The sequence below is a fragment of the Ylistrum balloti genome, unplaced genomic scaffold (assembly GCF_031769215.1).
Source record: "Ylistrum balloti isolate Yb309-2 unplaced genomic scaffold, AGI_CSIRO_Ybal_v1 Utg370988, whole genome shotgun sequence".
Classification (NCBI taxonomy): domain Eukaryota; kingdom Metazoa; phylum Mollusca; class Bivalvia; order Pectinida; family Pectinidae; genus Ylistrum; species Ylistrum balloti.
This window is the reverse complement of record NW_026782553.1, coordinates 385,009-408,177: the sequence shown is the minus strand read 5'-3', so window position 1 is coordinate 408,177 and position 23,169 is coordinate 385,009. Positions and strand designations below refer to the sequence as shown.

The 23,169-nt window shown below is 32.6% G+C and overlaps 1 protein-coding gene across 1 annotated transcript; it reads left to right on the top strand.

Moving 5' to 3' along the window:
- The first annotated feature begins 324 nt into the window (after positions 1–324).
- LOC132559876 (vacuolar-sorting protein SNF8-like) lies at positions 325–23,169 on the top strand. Its single transcript, XM_060224507.1, has 8 exons — positions 325–433; positions 2,034–2,084; positions 2,372–2,510; positions 2,846–2,950; positions 18,622–18,694; positions 20,086–20,227; positions 22,323–22,397; positions 22,610–23,169. The coding sequence occupies exons 1-8, from the start codon at positions 380–382 to the stop codon at positions 22,712–22,714; spliced, it is 744 nt and encodes a 247-aa protein (XP_060080490.1). The 5' UTR covers positions 325–379; the 3' UTR covers positions 22,715–23,169.

The window sequence follows — 23,169 nt, the reverse complement described above, 5'->3', positions numbered from 1 at the left end:
TTTGATGACAATTTCGTCTTCAATTCTGTATCTCTTCAGAAATCTTATCAAGAAAGTTGACAAAGTTATTTTCAAGATTTTTCGAATTCTTCGTCTTCAAATTCAGAGAAATAGTCGATCTACGGGTATGCCAACTTCTTCTTTCATTTCTCTGATCTTATTGAGGCAAATTTCTATTTAAAGAGTCTGTTGGAATTGAGTTGTTGTTTCTGTAAGGATGAAATGAATTGTTGCAGCGAGAGTCATACCGAAAGTGAAAGTAGGATTCTACTATGTACGAGTAGTTTCCCCTTGATTCGAAATCTTTTGCGGAAAGTAATGAATGGTTGACGTTTGTTTGGCATCAGACAGTTAATTCGCTTATTATTGTATAGCAGTCATGCACAGACGGGGGCATGGAATTGGTGCTATCAAAAAGAAGGATCTGGCTCAGGTATGTATAGTATAAAAAATGTTGTTAATGAACCGCTGAGATCCTTAATAACGTATACATCATGATGAGATGTGTGTCGTGACAGGCATTGTACATGGTAAACAAACAGAACAAATACATATATGTATAGATGTACGTGAACGTATAGAAATGTTCATAGTGTATTGATACATTTCTCACAGTACCTGTATATACAATGTAGGTTATATGTGCAATGGACATGGAGAACTACATGTATCTTGAATTACACTAAACTGTATCATGTCAAAGTTCACACAATATGTATACACATGTATATATTGTAGATTTTAAGAATTGAATTATTTACTAAGTTTTGACATTTTGAAAGTTAAAACTGCTGTATATTACATTTGCAAAAAGGAGCAGAGCAGGGTGGTGTTGCTTGTATATAGTGTTAAATATGATCTCTGTCACTCACCTGACAGAGCATGTTTCTTTGGCCGAGTTGGTAGAGATGGTTGATTATCACGCCAGAGACCTGCAGCTTGGTTCAATTCCTGTTTAGAGCACTCATCGGTGAAGTGTTTTCCCTCTGTTCTTTCACTCTTTAAATATTTTTTATTCAATGCATCCAACCATGGTTCCTTTTGACCATATATTGTACATGTAACTAGCCGTCAGCTCAAAATCAGACAATTGCAGATTTCTGAACTTAGTTTGATCATCTCATAGATACTACCATATACAAGTACATGTATATACATGTTCATGAAGATTTGTTTTACTATCTACATGGGTTGATAACCAATGAAAATGTCTAGTCAAATATGTACGTATGTGTTGACATTTATGTCCTCTATCCTATATAGGATTCAGTTGTGGTGATAATGATGATGATGATGATGATGATGATGATGATGATATGATGATGATGATTTTGATGATGATGATGATGATGATGATGATGATGATGATGATGATGATGATGATGATGATGATGATGATGATGCCATAATTATGGGTCATGATGATGTTTAATGAGGATAGTGATGTTGATAATCAGTTTAATGTAAAATCAGAGAGAGTAAGAGCATGTGAATATGATTTTTAAGTCATCATGAATACCATGTAAAATCTTCCGAAAAAAAAATATGTGTACATATGTTGGAACATTAAAACTGTTGACAGTTGCTGTTATTAGATTTGTTCATAAGGTATACAGTTCATAGTTTATGCTCTATGACATCCTTGTAGTCAGTGTACTTGCTTCTTTTGGCAAATCTTGACATTCTTTAATATAGCTTTGTGGTTGCACAGTTGGATTGATAAGATTTAAATAATATTTACAAAAAAGTGGATAAAAACTTTTTTGGATGATCAGCTCTGTGTAATGATTTAGGGAATGTGACTCTACAACAATTTTTACTTACAATAGAATTCTTACTGTTTATGGTTCTATTTCAATGTAGAAATATATGTAGCAGTAACTTATATATTTATGAGCCTGCAATGAATTGTCAATTATCATGACATGCACTTTTGATTTTATAAAGTGTGATAATTTGAGTAATTAATCTATATCACTAATTTACTTTATTTCATTTGATGTTACAAGCTTGTGTATTTTTCCATTCTCTAGGCTCGTTACAAAGACAAGGGAACAGAGATAGCAGAGGACCAGGTATCACAGGTAATGTACACTATATGTACTCCAAGTATCATGAAATTTAACTTTATCAACTTGTGCCATAAAAGTTTGAAATCTTTTACATATGATTCAAATACTCAAAATGATGTTGTTTCATTTCAAAAGCAGAAACTTGGTAGCATTTTTCATACTTTTACATGCATGTACTTGTAAAAAGATTGTACTTATTAACAGCTATGTTGTATATACACACATAAAGTATAGATATTCATAGTCAGATCTTCAATGTTTGCACCTTGCATCAATGTGAAAAAATCTTTCTTTAACAGATGGCAAAACAAATGGAAAAGTTTAAGGAAAACTTGGAAGATTTTGCTGCCAAACACAAAGAAGACATCAGAAAAGATCCGGAATTTAGGGTACAATTCCAGGAAATGTGTGCTTCGATAGGAGTGGACCCTCTGGCATGTGTGTTTCATTTGTATTCATGTTATAGTGTGGCTTATTCAACAAATTTGTGTCAACAATTGAATAAACATTTAAAACTACTGATTTATTTTTAGTATTAATGATTTTGTTGCTGCTATAAAAATAAGATAAGTATCAACATAAATTGATTGTCAAAAACCATGAAATTTGTACCTCATGAAAATATTGGACTTCACTGTATATATGTTGATGAGAAAGGAATTTCAGTTTTATACAGCCATGGTATCAATCAAAGCAGAAAATAAATATTATTTACATATTTGATGTGAGGTGAATTATTTCCCATTTACCCATGTATTGACTTTTTGTTACAGCCAGTAAAGGATTCTGGGCAGAAATGTTGGGAGTTGGCGACTTTTACTACGAAATTGGTGTTCAAATTATAGAAGTGTGTATAGCTACAAGTCACAGAAATGGAGGTAAGATAGCTATTCATAGCTTTTGTTTAATTAGTATAATAGTTTTAATTACATTTGAAAGTAACAATTCTGGATCTGGATTTCACTAACATTTAAACCACTCTTGTAGCTTAAAAAAGGCGAGGTCATCTTATATTTCATATCATGGTATCCAGCATCAGTCTGCAAGATCAACAAAGTTTATTGGAAACGTCCTATCTTAAAGGTTACAGAGGTCAGACATGTTAAAACCTGATCTTCAAAAGTTTCATAAGACCAAGGGTACTGATATTTGGCTAACAGTAGATACGTCAGGATGGAGTACTGTTATCAAGTGAATAACTTGATCTAATTTAAGTTTGGAAGCATCAGATTTTAAAAAAATCAGACATGTACATAATGTTGTTTGGTACCTTTTCTGGAAAACCACATTATAAAAAGAGTTCATTTTTTGGTGACTCATAAAAAAAGACAGCTACATATCATTTCTAATGTACAATGGCACCTTGAACGCATATCAACACTGAAATAAGATTGTAACCACTCAAATATGTAGCAATCGGAAGTGAGAAATGTAAGAGTTATCTTTCTTGGAACTTGTATTAAGTTTTCCTTCGAAATTATTTCTATGAAAAAGTGCAGTAAGTTTACATAATGCATGAAATGGGAAATACCTTCTGTGTTCAATTATAAAATAATGACTGTGTAGGTACATTGTCATTCGGGGCACAGGTTAATCACTAGTCCACTTGTTCTGTTGTCTTGATCAGATAAATATTAACCATATTCACCCCTGCACTGAGTAGAAATTGTAGATATATACATGCACTAGTTGTTCCCATTAAATACTATGATGAATACTCAATGAAACACTGAATGTGGTGAATAGTTTTAACACAAGCAATAAGCCCATGAAAAACTACTTTATTGTTTTGTGATAAAATTTGCAATTGTTTTGAAAAAAATAAAAATCATTTGTTTGCTGAATGAAGATAAAATTATATTGCTATACATAATATCTGCTCAGTGTCAAAGAGTATTGAGTGGATGTTTTCAGATGCTAGGCATAGTTGAAGTGATTATAAAAGAGTTAACCTGAGCCCTGACGTGTTACATAAATATATTGTATATTATTAAACTTTATGCAGTAGAGTACATGAGTTAAGAGTTGAAATTTTGATAATATAATAAATTTGTCATCCTTTTTGAAATTCACATTTGGAAAATAATAGACATGTTTTTAAATCAACATCAAAACAGTACCAAAATGCATTAAGTTTACAAACATGGGTGAAGTGTTTTTACAAGAAACCGATAACAGAATACAGTATACATTAGAATCAATCTGCAGTGTATATACAGGTAACATTGTTTAACCAATGAACAGAAGAGATCTCGGTGTAGCATGGTATTGTGAAGCATGGGGGAAATAAACCAAGATCAAATGTAAAGTGAACTGTAGTTAACCAAACTATTATGGTGAAATGAATCCCTCCATAGTAAAGTGAAGCCACTTTGCATTTTGTTTTCAACTGGGGCAAGGACATGGTAAATAATTTACTTAATGATATTTTCCAACATTGATTTTTCTAATCACCCAGATTCATTCATATAAACACACAAATAACAAAAATTATATCTGGGATGGTAAACTTTAGGGAGGGTAGGGGAGTGAGGTTTAGCGGGGGGTTTACTGTACCATGACCGTTGTTAATTTTTGTTTCTAACTACCCTAATTTATACTTTTAAACACATAACATAAACATTTAGTCTGTAATGAAGAGTTGTTTAGAATGCTAGCTATTATGTAAGTAATTAATCAAGAAACCCTCAGTTACTATTCCTATATCATTTTGTTTGTTGATGTTAAGTGGGAAAATAATTAAGAAAAAGAGTGATGTATACTGTATATATCTATTACAAGTGACACCTGTTCACACATGTATAATAGATACTGTGTCTGGCTGAGAGAGAACATGTCAGTCTAACTGAAGTTATTTTTACGTAATTTACCTTAATAAAGAAGGTAATTGAGACAATGATCATGAAAAATCCATTTCCTACATTAATGTATGTACCACTTAAATCACATTAATTGACCTCACCTGAATGAAAAGATAGAAGAAAGCTGAAGTCCTTTCTATGTACTGTGTTTAATAGTATTCATTACTCTATTACTTAATGTATTATACAATATGTATATAGTGAAAATAGCAGATGTGATAAATGAAGAAAGGAAAGCAGAAATTGAAAATATATTCAAATGATATGAAATGAAGTTTTCAATCAAGAGAGAGAGAGATAGGACTTGCAAATAAAGTTTAAATACCATGCATCAACTTGTTTTTGTTAAAACATATGGGAGTCTTATCCCAACCACCTGCTTTGGACTTCAATTTTGCTTTCTAATGTTTAAGATAGTCTCTCTTCAGCTGCATCTTAGTTAGTCTCTCTTCTGCTGCATCCTGGTTGATAATTTTGCCTAGTGTATGAAATGATGCTCATGGCAAGAAAAGATGACTGTGTCAATATATATAGATAACTATTGAAATATGTAGTGTTTTTGTGGATAGTTTATCTTCATAAAAATGGCTACAAATAGGCCTTGGAAAGGTTCACTGGAAGAATTAGTTTGATATAAACAAAGTCTTGGGCTTATATCTTCATGAGTCCCCTACTCGGAACTGGGGACTATAGGTTTGTGTCTGTCCTTCCAGCTAACCATATGCTATCTTGTCAGTGGGGCTTCAAAGCTGGTATAAGGGTTCATTTTGGTGAGTTGGTATGTCATGTATCAAGAGTAGAAGTTCACTCTGACCTATATTTTGACTTTTGACCTACATCAATGAAAAAGTTTCCTGGCATTATCTCCAATAGTACTAGTCACTGGAACTTCATACTTGGGGTATAGGTCCACGTTTGTGAGTTGATGTGTCGGTAGAGGACTTGTAATTCACTATATTGTCTTGTTATAGTAAATGGTTTTATTACCAAACCAAAACAGGATATTTGAAAGAAACAAATTTTATGATTCATTTTCCAACATTGCTGCACTCATTTCTGTCAGGAAGTAATGGGAACTGCTGAGAGTAAAGATGTTATTTTGCCAGAAGAAGTGTCTTAAGTTGTAGACTAAACTATGGATGACTACAGTTGCCCGCAGAATGTCCAGATATGGGTCATAAATAAGTTGTTTTTAAGATTGTAAAATAGAACACACACATATTCTACACCATATGCTGTAGTCATTTTGATAATGTTAACATTTTATAGTTAAAAAAAACCTCCAAGTACCAATTTCAAATAATGTGTATTTCAATTATTACATACATGTATACATTGTACTGTAATGTTCAAACCAGAATAGATCCACAGGTAACTTAACCACTGAAGCACAGGAAAGTAATAAAAGCTTTGGAGAAATTCTATCTTTATTTAAGGTCGAATTTGGTAGTTTTTTGCCAATTTTCTGTTGGGGTATTGCACCATTATAGAAATGTAGCGCCTGCCTGTCTACGGTTTCTAATGGCTGGTTTTGTGGCATCATAACTCACTTTATCGTGTAGAAGATATGGCCTTGAAATGCCTTCAGCACTTCATACAATATCAATCATTGTTCTGAATCATTCAGTGGACGTTCTAAGGTTTATCTAGGCTTAGAACTGTGTTATGGCTTTTATGATGTTTATAAATGTAGTAACTTATTTTTGAAAAAGGGATATTACTAACGAATGATTTTTGTATTTACATTCCAAAAGCATGTTGCTTTCTTGTGCAGATTTTAACTTGATTCACACTAAAATTAATTATTTATTATCAATAGAGAATTCCATTGCGAGGAACTGCTATTTTCTCTGTAAACTATTGCCTTTTGATGAGGTTACCTTGTCCTGAATAACACATTTTCCCATCCCAGTAAGTTTAGAGTTAGTGGCAGTGTTACCATGGAAAAATACTTGTAAAAGCAAAATTCTGACAGGATAAATGAAGGTTATATCAAGGTACTTTGTAAGTTATACCTATAGTTTATACATGTAGGAATTGGAGACAAAATCCAGATTCTACCACTACGACAAATGCAATGAATGAAGTATATGAATTTCTTTTGGATCATTAGGCTTGTCATACCTTCTGAAATTAAATTGACATGTTGACAGGAAATTTTCTGAAATAAAGTTTTCTGTCTGATCCATTTATCTGTCTGTAGACAAATGTTTGTCTGCAGTACTTTTTACTCTCTAAAACATTTTTATATTTATATATTTATATATATATATGTGATCAGAATCTGTAAATCAATAAATCTGCTGTGAACTTACGACTTTATTTTCATTTCAATAATTTTTTTCTGGTAAATGTGCCCTTTTTTGCTTTCCTTAGGTAAGTATATCTATGCAGGAGCTGTAATTATAGTTGGCTATAAATGATTTTTAGTAGCTGCTAAAATTTGTACCTTTTTGTACTTTTTTAGTACTCCGTAAAAATTAAAGCTTTTAGTATCTGTTTTGGTAGCTGCTAAAAGTTATACCTTTTAGTATCTGTTTTGGTAGCTGCTAAAAGTTATACCTTTTAGTATCTGTTTTGGTAGCTGCTAAAAGTTATACCTTTTAGTATCTGTTTTGGTAGCTGCTAAAAGTTATACCTTTTAGTATCTGTTTTGGTAGCTGCTAAAATTTATATCTTTTAGTATCTGTTTTGGTAGCTGCTAAAAGTTATACCTTTTTGTACCTCTTCCCTATCACCTCTGATTGTGTAACTTTTTGTACTTTTTGTAACTTTTTAGTGCTACATAAGGTCCCTGATCAGAAAGGTTCCAGTGTAGCATTAAAAGTTAGAACTTTTTGTACCCAAATAATTACATGATGTAAAACTTTTTGTAACTATACATATACTGTATATAATATCAATTCCTAATCTGATTAAAAATGGTGCAGAATAAAGCCGTTTGAGCTTTTTGCTGAGAAAAGTATTGGCTTTGTGCAAATACAGTTAGATTTTGAAATTGTTGAATCAGTTTAAATTGGAAAAATGCCAACAAAATTTGCTTCTCTAAATTTACATGTACAGCTACTTAAAATGAAATATATGTAAATAGCTGTTATAAAAACAAATAGCTAGTGTGTGTGTTTGTTATTTGGAACCAATCAACTTTTAACATGAGATAGATCAGGTTAGTTTTTACTCTACAAGCTACAATCAGTATTCATTATATCATTGCTATATGTACTCTCTATACTTAATTAATTGTAAGAGAGGGAAAGAAAAGTAATTGAAAACAGAAATTTGATTACAGGTAGTTACCAAGGGTTGTCGTTACAAAATCATTGTTCAGGTTTACAAAAAATGAAAACAGAATTTTAATCAATTTTCCTAAATATGTATTTTTAACATTGAGGTGTAAGCTGAATAAAAAATGAAATAAACAATATCTGGAGATTTTATATTGGGAACTTAAATTATTATTACTTTGTTGAATTAGTGCAACCTGAGAATACTAACATCTATAAATAGAAACACTACTCTGCATGTTATAATGTACTAAGGTGTCTTCCATTTGTGCTGATCTGTAATACCACGTTCAATTTTAAAAGGTAAATGAGGATGTGATCATTGTGATTGCAATTTGTAATAATTTTATGTGAATTTGATTGCCTCAAACAAATGTAAATTATCTATCATTTATAACTCCCAACTCTAGGATCTCGTCTACCTAGCTACACTTAAGGACACATTCGCGTAAACGTACAGTAAAATTGGCAACAAATTTTTCTTAACTCCTGACTCAGACAACATCAACTCAAAGTCTGTCTTTCTTTTCACAAATGTATTTGTAAGGATACCTGCATCTGGTACTCAGAACGCCCTACATCTGGATTATATGGTTACTGGAAAAGGAAGACAAACAAAACCAAGCAACGTTCATTAGATTAAATCAAGAACGGTTGAGAGGGAATTAATTCTTGACTGATTGAAAACTACATTTTGTATAGGCAAACACATGTACTTGTTTGTGTCACTCAAATTGTTACTGTCAAATGTCTACATGCGGAATATAGAACAGACATTACCATTGGCTGATTTGCTTAACAATGATAAGTGTGCAGTCTGGTATATCAGATATATATCATAGGTTGCGATACTAATTACTACAACTGTAAGTAAATACAAATATCAAGATATGAGCCTAAATTTTCCTGTTAGAATCAGGAAATATAACATGTTATATACAAGAATAATTATGTCATTAACTATGTTTTGTACCAAAATTACCTTCCTTTTTATATTGTGAAAGGTATTTGATTGAATAACTGCCGAAATACACCATTGAAGGAACATAGGTGGCAATATTTTTTATATACTATTCAGAATGGGAGATATTTTTTTGGGTTGTCTAGGACATAACCTGCTCATGTACAAGCATTAAAGTTGTTTGTGTACACAAGAACAACAACTGTTGTTCTTCTATATGTACATATGATGTGAAAGCAGGATCATCTTTTTTAGAAGCTGTACACTATGTTTAATGTCCGACATAATTATCTGTAAGTAAATGTCTCGAATGAAAATAATTGCTTGAAGTAAGATTGGTATTGAAAGTTTAATAGGATGAAAAATATTATGTAAATTGGGAATTGTCCGGTCTTGCTGGTTGTGGTGATTGAACCAAATGATATACCATTACTGTCAATGTTATCGATACTACGGGTACTGTGATCATCCTATTTCATGTTGTGACATCAGTAAAGTGTCTCAAAGGGAGTGTCATCGTCTGGCTGGTAGAAGGTTGTATGATGGCAAATGTACTGTAGGGATTATTGAAGTGCTTAGAGAGGACATCAACTTAGTTTAATCATGCTGTTTTCCATCTCCTGTCATTATCTTTTCTGGAATGTTCAAATTAAAAAACAATTACATTTGGTATTATTAATGACCTTGTCCTCTGGGTATATTAAAGAGGTAGCATTCATAGGTTATTATACAATTTCTATGTAAGCACAACCTTAGCAACCATTAACTGCTGTGCCAAAGGTCATCACTCTCAGCTGATTTGTCAAAGGTCACCACCATTAAATTGTGTGTCAAAGGTTATTACCATTAATTGATGTGTCATTAGGTTTCAAAATTTCTGGTTTGCCTACACTGTTACTTATCTTCAGATGCATTAAGTAGACATTACACAGTTTAAGTAAAACATTAACTTAAGTATAGATATAAAAAGAGCAAATGAAAAGAAATAAAATTGAATGAGTAAATGAAGAGAAAGAAGCATCCTTTGTAAAGCAAAATGTTGAAAGAGAAGTGAGCTCAGGGTTCCTAATCCTGGTATTTCTCATATGCAAAGGCAATAAACAATATTTTTATACCTTAAAAAAGTTGTTTTTACAGTTGTATAGTTAATTTTCAGCTTTAAAATTGATCAGAGATTTCGACCAAAGCTTTTCAGGAACATACATATTCAATTTATGCTTTAGCTTGTCATTTTCCAACTTTTCCTTCAAATACGTTTATTCCTTCGCTTTCTGTACGGATGAAGTAATTTTCATGATCACTGTGGTGTGGAGTATCCTTGGGTGAGGGGATGTTGTTTAGTGCTGTGTGTATTGCTTACTTGTTGGCAGAGGAATAAAATCAGAGAAATCAATCAGTTTAAGTAATTTGTCTAGATTTGACACAGATCCTTAGAATAAGAGGATTTGCTGATATAGAAGATGACAGTATGTTCTGTTCCAGGCAGCAAGTACCTAAATCATTTCATGGAAACATTTCACTGCCACTAAAGAATATGAACAATTGCTTCCCAGAGTCATACATGTCACTGAGATCCTGATAGATTGTTACTTTGTAAGTCTCAGAGTCATACATGTCGTAACATCAGTGGGGTTGGCCAATAATTCTTAAATTCAAATATTTGATTCAACATGGTAACCACAATAGTTATTTTGTAACATGATGGTGCAACTGTTTTTCATGCACAGAATTTACCATTTATGAGGTTTTGATACTTTCTAGGAATGTTCAAAATTGAATTCATCAAATTTATCAGACCACCATCAGCAAATTCTGTTGTTTGTCTATCCATTCGTCAATTGTCATGTGACCGTTAAGGGCCATGGACCTCTTGTTACCTGGTAAATCCGAGAGTCATGCCTATCACCTAGATACAGTTATATTGTAACCTTGTAAGTCCCAGAGTCACTTAGATACTGTTAGATTGTTATCTTGTAAGAGTCATACGTTACCTTGTAAGTCCCAGAGTCATACCTTACCTTGTAAGTCGCAGAGTCATACCTTACCTTGTAAGTACCAGAGTCATACGTTACCTTGTAAGTCGCAGAGTCATACGTTACCTTGTAAGTCCCAGAGTCATACATGTAGTCTAGAGACTGTTAGATTGTTAGCTCACCAGATCCTAAGTGACCACCGTGTAACAGAAGTGCTTCATCAAAGGGTGGCAATATGCTTTACACTTTTGAAGTCATTACTCCTCTGTTTGATAAAGTAATTGTGATCAAACCAAACCAGGTGGACAATACAGGCCCTTTGGCCCTCTTGTACTTTGCATTTAGTTGGCTCTTGAGACCTCAGATTAGATTGTATAAGCAGAAATTGGGAGTCAAGTAAATGAAATTAAGTCACTTCTTGTTGATTGCCATTGAGCTAGTCATTTGTGTTTTTTGGTTCTGGAAATTGTCTGAAAGAAGTTAATGAAAGCACTGTGTGTAATTTTCTTTTGTAAATGTGTGAAGTAATTTACAAGTCTATGTTATCAAGTATGTTGTGGGAATATATTATGATTTTTTTTTGTGTTTTTTTTTTTATATACAAGATTATGTGATATGAAACAGGCCTTGCCTGACAAGAGTACAAGGTTTGAAAATGTATGATCATTATATTAACACTTTCCCATTAGGCTTATATAGCAGTATTTTCTAAATACATTTTCGCTATCCCTGTATAATATGACAGAACATTTTTGTATGTGGAAATAATACTGAAAAATACAAAACTTACAAACCCTAATTTGTAAAATCATGCAGCTTGGCACTCTGATTTGTTCAATGATAGATATAAAATGAGCATGTACATTAATGTATTCTGCGATGCTGCCCTATAATTCTGCAGAGAACAAAAGCTGCAAAATGTGCCTAATGGTATCATGTTTATTTTTCAATACTGACATACACAACAATTACATTGTCCAGTAGGATGTGTGAAAATCACAGTGGCTCATCCCTTATTGGGGAAATAAATTGAGATGTTCTCACAGGAATAATGGGTTATGTTTTGTAACTCTGTGTTTGCTTAGGAAACATGCAAACACTAAAAACTGCCAGATGACATGCATTGGTTGCCCTTTCCTCCCCTATTATACACCAAATGTTACTAATTACACACTCACATAAGTTTGAAGTGTAAATCAAACTGTTACAATTAAATCAGCCTATCATTGTTTAAAGAGAATATTTTTTCACAAATACCTGCAGTTATTGTTAACATCAGACATTTCTGTATGTGCCGCAGTGGGCGATCCTACCTTTGTTGTGATGTCGATGTTTGATGTTATTATTTAAATGTTGTGACATCATGATATTTGTTGGCATGGTGATGAAGGTAAAACACAGTTTTTTTCAACACCTTGCAAAATTGCAATTACAAATGATCATCTAAAAATTAGTGTATTTAAGTTAATTTTCAAAAAATTGTGTTGGCGACAAAACTATGTTTTGTTTTAGTGCAAAGTTTAGATGTCCACAGCATCAACTGATTCTGAATTAAGGATCTAACAGTTATTATTGGTAATACATTCAAATAAATGTGTATGGGAAGGGAGACAACTCTGTTTTGATGTACTATCAGCTTTTAGAGAACTATGCTTAGGCATCATTGGTGCTACAGAGCTGTGCTATTTCATGTCTATATGTTTTACATGCCAACATCAATCAGGTAATGCACTATCCAGTTCACCCTGAATTTGTATTCTCGTGATTAATGTATACTTGTACAGTTCTTGTCGTAAATTGTCATTTCTTGAAAAGCATTACTGAATACATCACTCTCCAATTCCATTTGATGGTTCCTTTTGGTCCCTCGTTGTGCTCCCAGGATTTTGTTCCATTCAAAAAACAAAATGATTGATGGGTGACCATCTGGAATTTGGACCATTGAGGTTATGGGTATTCTTTGAGAAGTACTGGATGAATCTTTCTCAAATTTCTTCTGAAAGTTTCAGTTGATCCTTATTTGTTTACTTTTGATTTTCGGACTGATCAGGACAGATGGCTGTCTTGGATTTTGACAAGCTTGTTATCACTATTTGGTTAGAAAACTGTATGGTTCATTTTCATATTTGGTATGTAGTTTTGCCTTAATTGGTCCCTAGTTGTGTATACTTGAGTTATGGAGAGAAGAGAAATAAGAGAAAAGAAAGGAAATGATTCAACTGATAAACAATAAACAAAGATAAACAATGTTGGCCACTATGTGTTTGTAGAATCTATTGTTAACATTGAGTATGAAATATGCTAGAAATCTTTTATTTCAATTTACGGCTGAATTTTATACTTTGATCAAGCTCAGTACTGTTAACATCAAACAGCATTTCCTATCAATATTTGATGTGATCACTGACACAATGATACAGCAAAGACCATCCACGAACTCATCAAACATTGACCCCAAGAACCTTCTAAACTATTGGAAGTAGCTTTAGAATATGCATGTTAGGATATTTTTGTGCTGTGCAATTTTTAGGGAAATTTCCATATATAACTTTTGCAAATTTTACGTATGAGAGAAGATGGTTAAGATGTTAATACTCCAGAATCGACACACATTACATATACACCAGCATATATTCTAATATAATTAGAAATCTAACTGACCAGTCATGCTAGATAAGAGATTGATTAAAGATGTATTCACATCAAAACATTTGTAGGTTTATGTGGGTATGTAAACTGTGTATAGATATATTACTTGTGCATTTACACTTAAAAAAAAGAAAACATGTATATTTTTTTGGTAATTTTTAAGGGTTTGCTTATATATGCTATTTGTATTTTACTTTTATTCTTTCCCACATTTTATTTACCGGTGAAAAAATGTCAGAGTTTGACATTTAAGAGATTTGTATATGACCAAACCTGAAACATTAACCACTGCAATATTTTAATGTGAGTTTATAATTTGTCATTTGACTACGTTGAAGGACTTTAAACCATCATTTCCACAATCCATTACCATGGTTACAAACAGGAAAAACAATTATCAACATCATATCAGACTTGAGGGACTTCTGTGTTCCTATCCAATGTAATTAACCAAATCATGTAATTTTAGAATAAAACAAGTTAGAATTTTATTACTTGTCTTTTCAGATGTGTAGCTTTAATGCCATGCTTGATGTCTATTTTGGGAGTGAAGTTAACTTAAGTAGAAAGAATTAATGTAACATGTTTGAGATCAGGGACAAATGATATTACTGTGGGGAAATAATGTTTTATTCATTTGGTGTTCCTGTCCTGACATAGAAACAAAAGAACAATTAGTTTTGTAATAATTCCCAATTATAATTCTAAGACAATATGAAGGATGCATACATCCTTTCAGCATAGTCATGCTTTCATCATCATTTGTAAATGTATATAATTGTTAGAATTTATCTATCTATTTTTGTTTTTATTTTTGTGATTTTATGCAACTTCTCAGAACATTATTGCTTTTTTAATTTCCTAAATTATTGAATTTTAATTGGTTTCTAACATAACCTTAGGGGATAATATGTTGATGTCATGGCTGCCTACGAGTCTTGCCAAAGATGGCTTGTATTGAAAGCAAAGAAATTGTCTCCAATTTCATCAGTTATTTACCTTGAGAAGGTTATGAAAATGTAACTAAATTACAAAATAATAGCTTTGTTACAAAATCATTATTGAACAAGAAATTGATTGGCCAGTATCACATCTTGCCTGTAATATTTTTCTCACCTTACTGACAGTGTAAATGGGTCATGGTCAAACTGATTAGGATTAAGGCGGAAGAGCATACATTTAACTCTATGCATCATGGCTCTTTGTTAAATTCATAGTCCTCATTTTCAGATGGTACACAATGCCCAGTCCATGATCAGGTCTGTCATCCACCTGTGCATCAATCATCTTAAAACAATTCTTATTATCCCTATTTCATAAGAAGTATATGATGGATCTTTAAGAAATTTCATATGTAACTTTTTAAATTTGGAACTAATTAGAAATATAAATGGCTAACCAGTGGCCATCTTGGATTTTGACATTAAAAAAAGTTAAATATTATTTCTTGAGAAGTACATGTACTTGTTGAATCCTTCTTCAATTTTGATGTTCCTTTTTGTGCCTTTTATGTTGACTGGGACAAGACACAATTTGCCAACCCACAATCGTGTATTTCATCTATGGGTTTTATAAAAAAGGAGAAAAAAGACTTTTGAGTATAATTTGTTCATTTTCCATTGGAAATATTTCAAACTTGGTTAGAAATATGAGCAAAGGATATGGGCTTGATAGTATGCCCAAAAGGAGTCAAATTGACTCAGATTTCAAAAATCTTCTTTTCAACATCCAGATATGGTATTATTAAATGGTCTTCATGGATGGAAGCGTCTTCAGGTGCTTTACCAAAATTGTTAATTTCATGGCTGCATGGTCTCACATTTCCCTGTTGGGAAGGAGCAAAGTTTACTCTAGTTTATATAGAAAAATTGCATTTTGAGCATAACATTGTTTATTTCCCATTGGAAATAACTTTGTAAGAACTTTTGGTATAGAATGACAGATTTGATGGTATGCAGGTATTGCCACTGGCTTACTTTCATTAATGTCATAATTTCTTTTCAATGACGCTTGAAAGCTACTTACCCTTTAAGCTTTGTTTCAATATTGCTTATCTCAGGTGGTCATCAAGGCTTTGAATTTGAGAAATTTTGTATAAATGTTTTCTCATATTTCCTCTGTTATGAGGTACTTCTGGATCCCTAGTTGTACCCTTCTGATTTTGGATTGAAAAGGAAAATAAAATGGCTGCCTATCAAACATCTTGGAATTTGCAGTTCAAGCATTTCATTGCTGTTTCTTGTGAGGAATTTTCTCATGTATAGATCAAACAAAGGCTGTACCAAGACCTCTCTGGGTCTCTTTTATCATCCATCATAATGGCAGAATTTAAATGATTCTTGATGAAATGACCTTAATAGTAAATTCTAATCCCTAATGTCATATCCTTTCATTGCAGCAGCAAACAGATCAAACATTCCAATTTCTAAAGGGTGTCGTAAATAATAAGGCTTTTACATATTTGAACTCTGTGCCCTTAAAAGGCAGTAAAGGTGATCACCACTTCATTACAATATTAATAACATTTCATCCAAGTAATTATAAATTTGTGACTAGAGTTGATGATCATCTTGGATATAAGGATTTAAGGTATTTGACCTTGAACATGTATCAAAGTCATCTATCTTGGGTCTCCTTACAGGATAACCTTTATTGTACAGAGTATGACAAAGTGTTGTGTTAGTGAGGGGATATATTAACCTGTATTGTACACAGTATGACAAAGTGTTGTGTTAGTGAGGGGATATATTTAACTGTATTGTACAGAGTATGACAGTGTTGTGTTAGTGAGGGGATATATAAAGCTGTATTGTACACAGTATGACAAAGTGTTGTGTTAGTGAGGGGATATATAAAGCTGTATTGTACACAGTATGACAAAGTGTTGTGTTAGTGAGGGGATATATTAACCTGTATTGTACAGAGTATGACAAAGTGTTGTGTTAGTGAGGGGATATATAAAGCTGTATTGTACACAGTATGACAAAGTGTTGTGTTAGTGAGGGGATATATAAAGCTGTAGCTGTGTTGTGTTATTATATTAACCTGTACACAGTAGGACAAAGTGTTGTGTTAGTGAGGGGATATATAAAGCTGTATTGTACACAGTATGACAAAGTGTTGTGTTAGTGAGGGGATATATAAAGCTGTATTGTACACAGTAATACAAAGTGTTGTGTTAGTGAGGGGATATATAAAGCTGTATTGTACACAGTATGACAAAGTGTTGTGTTAGTGAGGGGATATGTTAGCCTGTATGGTACACAGTATGACAAAGTGTTGTGTTAGTGAGGGGATATATAAAGCTGTATTGTACACAGTAGGACAAAGTGTTGTGTTAGTGAGGGGATATATTAACCTGTATTGTACACAGTAATACAAAGTGTTGTGTTAGTGAGGGGATATATAAAGCTGTATTGTACACAGTATGACAAAGTGTTGTGTTAGTGAGGGGATATATTAACCTGTATTGTACACAGTATGACAAAGTGTTGTGTTAGTGAGGGGATATATAAAGCTGTATTGTACACAGTATGACAAAGTGTTGTGTTAGTGAGGGGATATATTAACCTGTATTGTACACAGTATGACAAAGTGTTGTGTTAGTGAGGGGATATATTAACCTGTATTGTACACAGTAATACAAAGTGTTGTGTTAGTGAGTTGGTATATCATAGACTGCTGCAGCAAGGTTTCAAGGACACTTCCATTTTTATAGTTGTATCACAGTAAGGGATATACATTGGTTTGTAATTAGATGTTATATCCTGTAATATCAGACAATAGACCTATAAGATTTATAGTCTGTCAAAACACTGCCACATATTACTTTGTTTATTGACAATATCACGTAATTTTTTCTTCTTTTTATCTTCAGTAAAACATGTTCAGACAGAAAATTTAATTGGTCTCTGTGCATCTGTGTGGTCGTCTGTCCATGCATGGACATTTTCCAGATCTCTGAAACCTTCACGATAACTACTCAGAACTTTGAACAGCTATATCAGGCTTGTATTTTGGTCATGTCTTTTGCTATGGAGGAGTTACCATGAACAAAAATTTCAATAAGCCTTAATTGAAAATTTCATGGTTTCCAGAGCATAACACTGAAACTGTTCAAGAATTACATGTACTGGACACTTTATACAAGCTGTTGCTTTCTTGCATTTTGTTACTGGAGGAATTTTCTATTTTGTTATTACTTTTCTGTTGCTTGTAGAAAAATAACAAGAATCATTGGCAAAGTTTCCGAACTTTATAATTAAAGTAATCCTCAAATTTATGAATATCCTTTAGATAGGGGTGCAGGGTAGGGGATAAGGTCACATTTTGTGTTATCTTGTTACGTTGAATGTGATCACCCAATACAAAACAGATTGATGTATTGTTTAAAACACAAGAACCAAATAACAGAATTGTACATATCATGTTCTGTATTGTTGCCTCGTCAATACAAAAGACACAATTGAAGTGTGGTATATATATTGTGATGTATAGGAAAACTTTAGTCTTTAGGAAACAAAATTAACCCCAGGCAGATACTGACATAACCTGCATACAGCAATAATAATATGAATGAAGAGGGTACGAATCAAAACATACTCACACAATGCTGATTAGTTGGGGGTTTACTAATTCGTCGACTAGTTTTGCTTCTGTCGTGGAGGCTTCATCAGGACCAACAATAATATAAATGAGATTTTCATTTCAGTGTAATTTTCTGGAATAGGAATATTGCAGTGGTATTTCACAATGTTTTGCTGTTACTCTTTAACTTTTAGAACATAACGATTTTCACTTCACCATTATTGCCATTTCAAGGTCTAATTGGTATAGAAGAACTTCGGGACAGGTTAGTGAAATCCAGGAGCAAGAAAAGTCAGGATATTAGCATGTAAGTATGAATGGATAACCCGCGCAAAAGCAGAGACAGATAGACAGACACAGAAAGACAAATGTATATTTGAAGGACAGATAGACAGATATTCGCACAAAATGAAAACAGAATAATTTTCTACTGTCCCCAAAACTTAATAAGTCCCATAAATGAAAACCTTAACTCATAATGTTTAAAATTCATGGAAATCCTGAGAGTCCCAGAACTGCATCTAGTCTATGTGGACAGATAAAAGTGTACATTATTGAGATACAGATTGAGATACTCCTGTGTCTTAAGGACTTCAGGGATATGCATTAGTATGTTTGTATGAAGTGACACTTACAAGCTGATGGAGCTTTTACTGACGAAAATCTACTGAGACTTGTACCATTGACATAAATGTTTCCTATTGTTGTGTTTACCACTCTGTACCTCACCTTCATGTTGAGGGTTTACAGATATTGACAGACACATTTAAGACATAAATTGCAGGTGATTAACATCATAATTGTCCTCAATGAGTTGTCAATCCTGACTAACAGTGAATGACTGTTTCATCAAGGAGGATTGGATCTAAGTAGAAAATGGTCCTAAGAAGCTTTGTCCTTGTGAAGGTCACATTACCTGGTAACAGGAAAGATTTTTGATGTTGAATTTGATGTGTTGCATGTTAAGTACCTACAAATGTAGTAAACCCTTTGTTATTCTGTGTTGTTTTAATATTGAGCTGTGAAGATCACCTGGTATATCTACAGATCCAGGTCATTTGTTAGCTTTAGGAAGAATTGAAACCAAAATTTTTTCAAAAAGTTTTGATTTTGAAATATTGAATAATTGTTTATACGTTTTTTGTTTAATGATTTTAAAACAAAAATGATTGGTTTTAGGTTTAATGGTATTCAATTTTTTTATTTCAAAAAACAAGAAAATACCAACAAGTGAACATAATCATTTATAATCCAAACCCAAATTCAATAAAATTAGGGCAAAATATAATAAGAAAGATTTACATAAAGACACCTGAAAAGTACATGGAATGTAAGGCCATTTATTTGAGATAAGTAAACGTCTTCTTCATTGACGATACCCACCATGTAAATCTTTGTCAATCCAAGTAAGTAATGTCACTTTTGCGAATGAGAACATGGTCTACAATAAAGTCAAACATGTCCAGCTTTATATCAGCCAAAGAAAAAGAATACTTCTCAACGAGATTATGGTGACAACATTAAAACGGTGGCCATATAAAACCTTTTTAAGGACAGGATACAATTTGTACAACTGCACACTTCTTGTTTTCAGTGTTGATTCACTGTACAATGTAAGTCATTAATCAATACTAACTTTTTTCCTTTGTCATATGTTGGGATACTGCATGTATCTGAACAACTTTTTTTTCTTTGCAGAGATGATCTTTTACGAGCAATTAAAAAGTTGAAGGTATTAGGTAACGGGTTTACTGTAATACCTGTAGGACGTACCTTTCTAGTCCAGAGTGTACCTGGGGAGCTCAGCATGGACCACACGATGCTTCTACAGCAAGCACAGGTGAGTATATATACTTCCTACACAGTTGCTCCATCACAGTGGTCTTCAAAGCTACAGAGAGAATCATTTGAAAACTTCAAACAATGAAATAGGATAACTGACCTTAAAATTGTTTTTGAGGCAAATATCTAAAATTGAGTGATAAAAACAAAAAAAATACCAACATGTTAACATGATCATCATCCAAACTCAAAGGCACTAAAACTAGAACAAAATATGAACAAAAGAAAGATCTACATGGGGAGTTCTTAAAAATTACAAGGAGAATAAGACCAGGTGTTCCAGAATAGTAAGTGTCCTCGGCTTCATTGGCAACACCTGCCATGTAAATCTTCTATCAATCCTAGTAAGTAATGTAACTTTCTCAAATAACAAAGTAAAACTGAATAAGCATTGAAAAAGTCCAACTTTGATCGCTTAAAGAAAAAGAATATTTATTAATGAGATTACTATGACAACAGTAAAACTTGCCCAATAATTATGTCAACCTGCAAATATGTTATGAGTTAATTTGTCAGTTGGTGACTTCTTGCACAAAAATTGTGATAATTGGGAATGTCGGTGAAGGATGAGAGCTGATATACTGTTACTTTACATTCACGAGGGAAACAATTTGGGAACTCATCATTAGATACTTAAATTCCTGGATATCATCAAATTACAAAATGTATTGTTTACATATGTTTTTTTACAGAATGTGGAACGGAATATATATTGTTAACACATTTTTTAACACCATGCGGAACATCTCTCACTTCTGTATTGTATATGTATCATTCAGTATTTAGCATTGTACAAAAACAATTGAATAGCACTTCTTAATACAATTTACTTTAATACAGTAGAATCCTTTAATGCATTGAGCTATATCATGCAGCTATTTTGTCCTTTAAAGATTTATCAGTAGTGTTAAAGGCCTAAATATAACTGGGAAATAATTATTATCTGTGTTTTTCAAATATGATGAAATAAACTTAATTCAGTTTTATTGCTGATCTTTTTAAATGAATAAATAGCCTTTCATTGTTAATTCAGAGTTATGAATGGATAAGATTATCAATGAAGGCATGATTTCCTGTTTTTAATGTCTATAACAAACCTGAATGAATTTGTAAATCAATATATATTAGTAGGGAAGATGGTAACTGTAGTCATTTTTCTTTGCCTCTGGCAAACAGAGATTTCAATCACATAGAACTTAAGTGATAATCCCATTGTCCTTATTCAACTTGTTTATCAACAATCTTTACTAATTGACCTCGTAAAGTGAGTACTCAGCATTGAAGTGCACCTAGATTTCACTCCTGAAGCCATTTATAAACACATTGTGTTGGTCTGGAAAGTCATGTTGGCTGCACCCGTCCCAGGTATCAGGTCACTTAGTATGTAACAATCATCAATCAATATATCTATTCAAACTCATACAATCTTAATCTACCATCCCTTTAACGAAGAACAAAGAGTTTTAAAATAAAGAGAATACACAGGCTTTGTAATGGACCAAATAACCTAAATATAGAGAATACATCAAATTCAAGTAAATTTGTGAATAATTAAATACATTTGTGAATAATCCAATAAGTTTCTTTTCCTTTGAGTTTGAATTAATGGAGTTTAATGATGTATTGTCTAGACTATTTATAAACAATGATAATTTTTTTAAAATCTTATCATAAAATTGAAAGTTAAAGGTTTTATCCTCATTATGAATAAGTTTAAAAGATTTTTTTACTAGTCATGAAGGACAATGAATTGCTTTGACCATTTTTGAACATAAAAGAATGATTTAATCTGGTCATGAAATCTGAACTGTGTTTCTTTACCATTCTTTCTTTAATCTGGTCATAAAGGTTTAAGGTCAGGATGTCGTATTTAGAAGTTTTGGAAGCTAAGGAATTGTTTTATTAATTGCTAGTTATGAAGGTCAATAAATTGTTCTAGTAGCTGTGAATGTGAATGAATTGCTTTGATAGTCTTGAAGATTAATGAACTGATCTGGCCTGTTGGGAAAGTTTCAGAAAGTTTTGAGCATAACTGAAGATGAATGATTTTTTATGTAAATAATTGAGGTAATATACATTTCTTGGTATTACAGGATTCGGGTTTTGTTACAAAAGCAGACTTGCTGTCAAGACTGAAATGGGAAGAGGAGAGAGCTGTGCGAGCTCTGGTTAGTATGAACCTGTTGCACATACCATATGTCGTATTTAGAGCAGTAATCAACAAACAAGAATTAAACCTTTTATTTCTAGGAGAATCGGAAACATTTTGAAGTACATTTCCCTCCCCCCACTCAAATTTCTTATTCTTAAAAAAAAATTTTCATTTTTTTCAAGGACTTATGTGCGATTGTTTAATTCTTTACTTTACCTTGTTTGCCAGGACTTTATGGTAAAGGAAGGTTTGGCGTGGCTAGATGACCAGGCGACACCAGAGAGGCAGTACTGGTTTCCAAGTTTCTTTCCATACACGTCTGTGGCGTCTTGAAATAAAGATTTACCAGATGGATATAAAACATATTGAATCTGGAATAGAATAGTGATGTGCTGGAAAAGGAAATTAGAATCAGGAATTACATTTGAGAGGATGCAGTTCATAAGGATTATGAAGGAATATGTTAAACTCGTAATCAGAGAGAGCCTGTGATATACCAGGTAAAGAAGCCACTGTATTTTAGTGTTAGTAGATATAAATCTGCATCCTTCATACAATGAAACATGTTATAATGATTTTTTTAACTGCTACCTTTCAAACCTGTTATGGAACTGTCCTATCTGCCAGTATTTTATTACTTCCTTGATACTATCGTCACTGAATAGGCAAAAACCCAGCATTAACGTAAAAATAATCTGGCAGTTTATCAAAGTATCACTATTGTCATATATATAACATATTGAATTGTTACACTGTACTGTAGAATTATTGTTTTAGTGCAATAAAAC